Source organism: Haplochromis burtoni, unplaced genomic scaffold (genome assembly GCF_018398535.1).
Source record: "Haplochromis burtoni strain Fernald_Lab_line unplaced genomic scaffold, NCSU_Asbu1 Contig_1032, whole genome shotgun sequence".
Classification (NCBI taxonomy): Eukaryota; Metazoa; Chordata; class Actinopteri; order Cichliformes; family Cichlidae; genus Haplochromis; species Haplochromis burtoni.
This window is the reverse complement of record NW_024583393.1, coordinates 73670-75562: the sequence shown is the minus strand read 5'-3', so window position 1 is coordinate 75562 and position 1893 is coordinate 73670. Positions and strand designations below refer to the sequence as shown.

Here is a 1893-nt window from a genome sequence, read left to right as displayed (position 1 = left end):
TCATGTGTGGAACAGTACTGAAAGATGATCCCCCATCAATGAGATGGGGGATCAATGATGCTAAACGTCAATGTTTAACTTTCAAGCTGCTCATTAAATCTGTGTCTAAACAAACACCTTTGTGCATTCGTGCTTGTGTTCAGGACTACACTACCCAGGTTCCCAGAGGGCATGAAATCCTTAGCTGCCCTGTCACACGCATGTACCCCACTGATGACTGCGAGCCTTGTAAACCTGGAGAGGTGGTATGTACACACAGACACACACACACACACACACACACACCTCAGGCTGGAGCTCACCCCTGGCCCTTCAGCCAGTATTAGTCTCTCTACATTCCTACGCCGTTCTTAAGGGAAACGGGCAGAGAAGGCTGAGCTGTGACAGGAACATCAGTGGCACCAGGTCTTTTGGACTTTGTGGTCCAAGTTGTCCTCTGTAAGCACAGTCAGGCATGACACCAGTGACTGTGGCCCTGTGTACAACAGGATGCAGACTGTGTTCATGCAGCGTTCGTGTGGGATCATCATGACTGAGTGGAACAGAGAAATGTTCTTTAGGGTTACTTAGACGAGCTGTTCAGGCTGTGTTACAGGGATCGTACCAAATACTCACTTTGTGCTGTTTGACTGTATTTCTGGACGTTTCAATGAATCTCTGCACCTATTGTCCCTAAAATATGAAGAAATGAGGGGGTGGCTCAAGATTTTTGCACAGTACTGAAAATATTTTCCTTAAGTTCATTTTCAGGCGGCATGCTTATCTCAGGGCTTCACTAAACACTGCAAACAATTTAACAAAGCAGTCAGCACTCGCACACTGACATACCGTCATAGCTAGCTGATGTGTAACCTTTGACCCAAAAGGAGGCTAAACTACAAAGACCACGATCCTAACGAGCTGCTCCTCTTATTAATCAGAGCACTAATAGTACATTTAACAGGTGCACACCTGGACTGGTACACCTGCTCCTCCTGTGTTCCAGCAGCATCGGCGTCTCTTTAATGCGACTGCTGGCAGTCACCAAATACTGGAGTGGCCCACACAGATGCTGAGTGTTGTGTGTTTATGCCCCGAATGTTCTGTGTGTTCATACATGTGCAGGAGCAGCCTCTGTATGATGTGATCCATGAAGCTCTGCGGCGCCACTTGGAGGGCATTTCCTTCAGAGAGAGAAACGCTGGACCCAAAATAGACATGAAAATGAGAGATGAAGGTGTGTGTGTTAAATGAGTTGCGTATTCAGAGTACTTATACACATTTTAAGAAAGTAATTTCTAACAGCTGATAAGCCGATGACATCATCTGGTTTTACTAAGTTCTTACTACCAAGATTTTTCGGGTACTGCACCTCACAACCTTTTGCTCTTTGCAGGGTTCAGCGTCGTTGCTCGGGTCGACCCCGCCACAGGTTTTGTGAGCGGAGGAAACCGCTTTAACTGCGGCACATGGATGGACAAGATGGGAGAGAGTGAGAGAGCCAGGAACAAAGGCATGCCTGCTACTTCAAGGTAACACAAACTCCTCACGCTGTGCAGTAAGTGACCCGCAGACTCCAGCTGCTCACATTCTACTGTCTCTACTGTTTTTACTGAAGTCAAATAATCAAAAAAGACTTCGCTGAAGCCCTCCATCAGGTTCAGAGTTGTATAAGTAACATATTAAACATGCTGAGACAGCAGCCCTCACAGAGTGCCACATCTGTGGTCGAACAGCAGAGCTTGGTGTTCGGGCTCCTCTGTGAAACTTTCCCAGGGTCCTCCCTGCTGCTGGTGTCCAGCTCTCTGTGGTGGGGGTGGGGTGGGGGTGCCACACACAATATTTAGTTTCTGGGTCTCATCATGGTGCACTCTGCTGGCTATTATGAAACACACACACACACACACACACACA

At 47.5% G+C, this 1893-nt stretch overlaps 1 protein-coding gene across 1 annotated transcript in view; it reads left to right on the top strand.

The window, feature by feature from the left end:
* Positions 1-1656, top strand: part of LOC102310251 (glycogen debranching enzyme) — a gene marked incomplete at its 5' end in the record, with an annotated part of 18215 nt that extends 16559 nt beyond the window's left edge. Inside the window, 3 exon segments of the mRNA XM_005951480.3 lie at positions 144-245; positions 1105-1216; positions 1376-1656. Of these exon segments, the coding sequence (XP_005951542.2) occupies positions 144-245; positions 1105-1216; positions 1376-1515 (354 nt within the window).
* Positions 1657-1893: the final 237 nt, after the last annotated feature.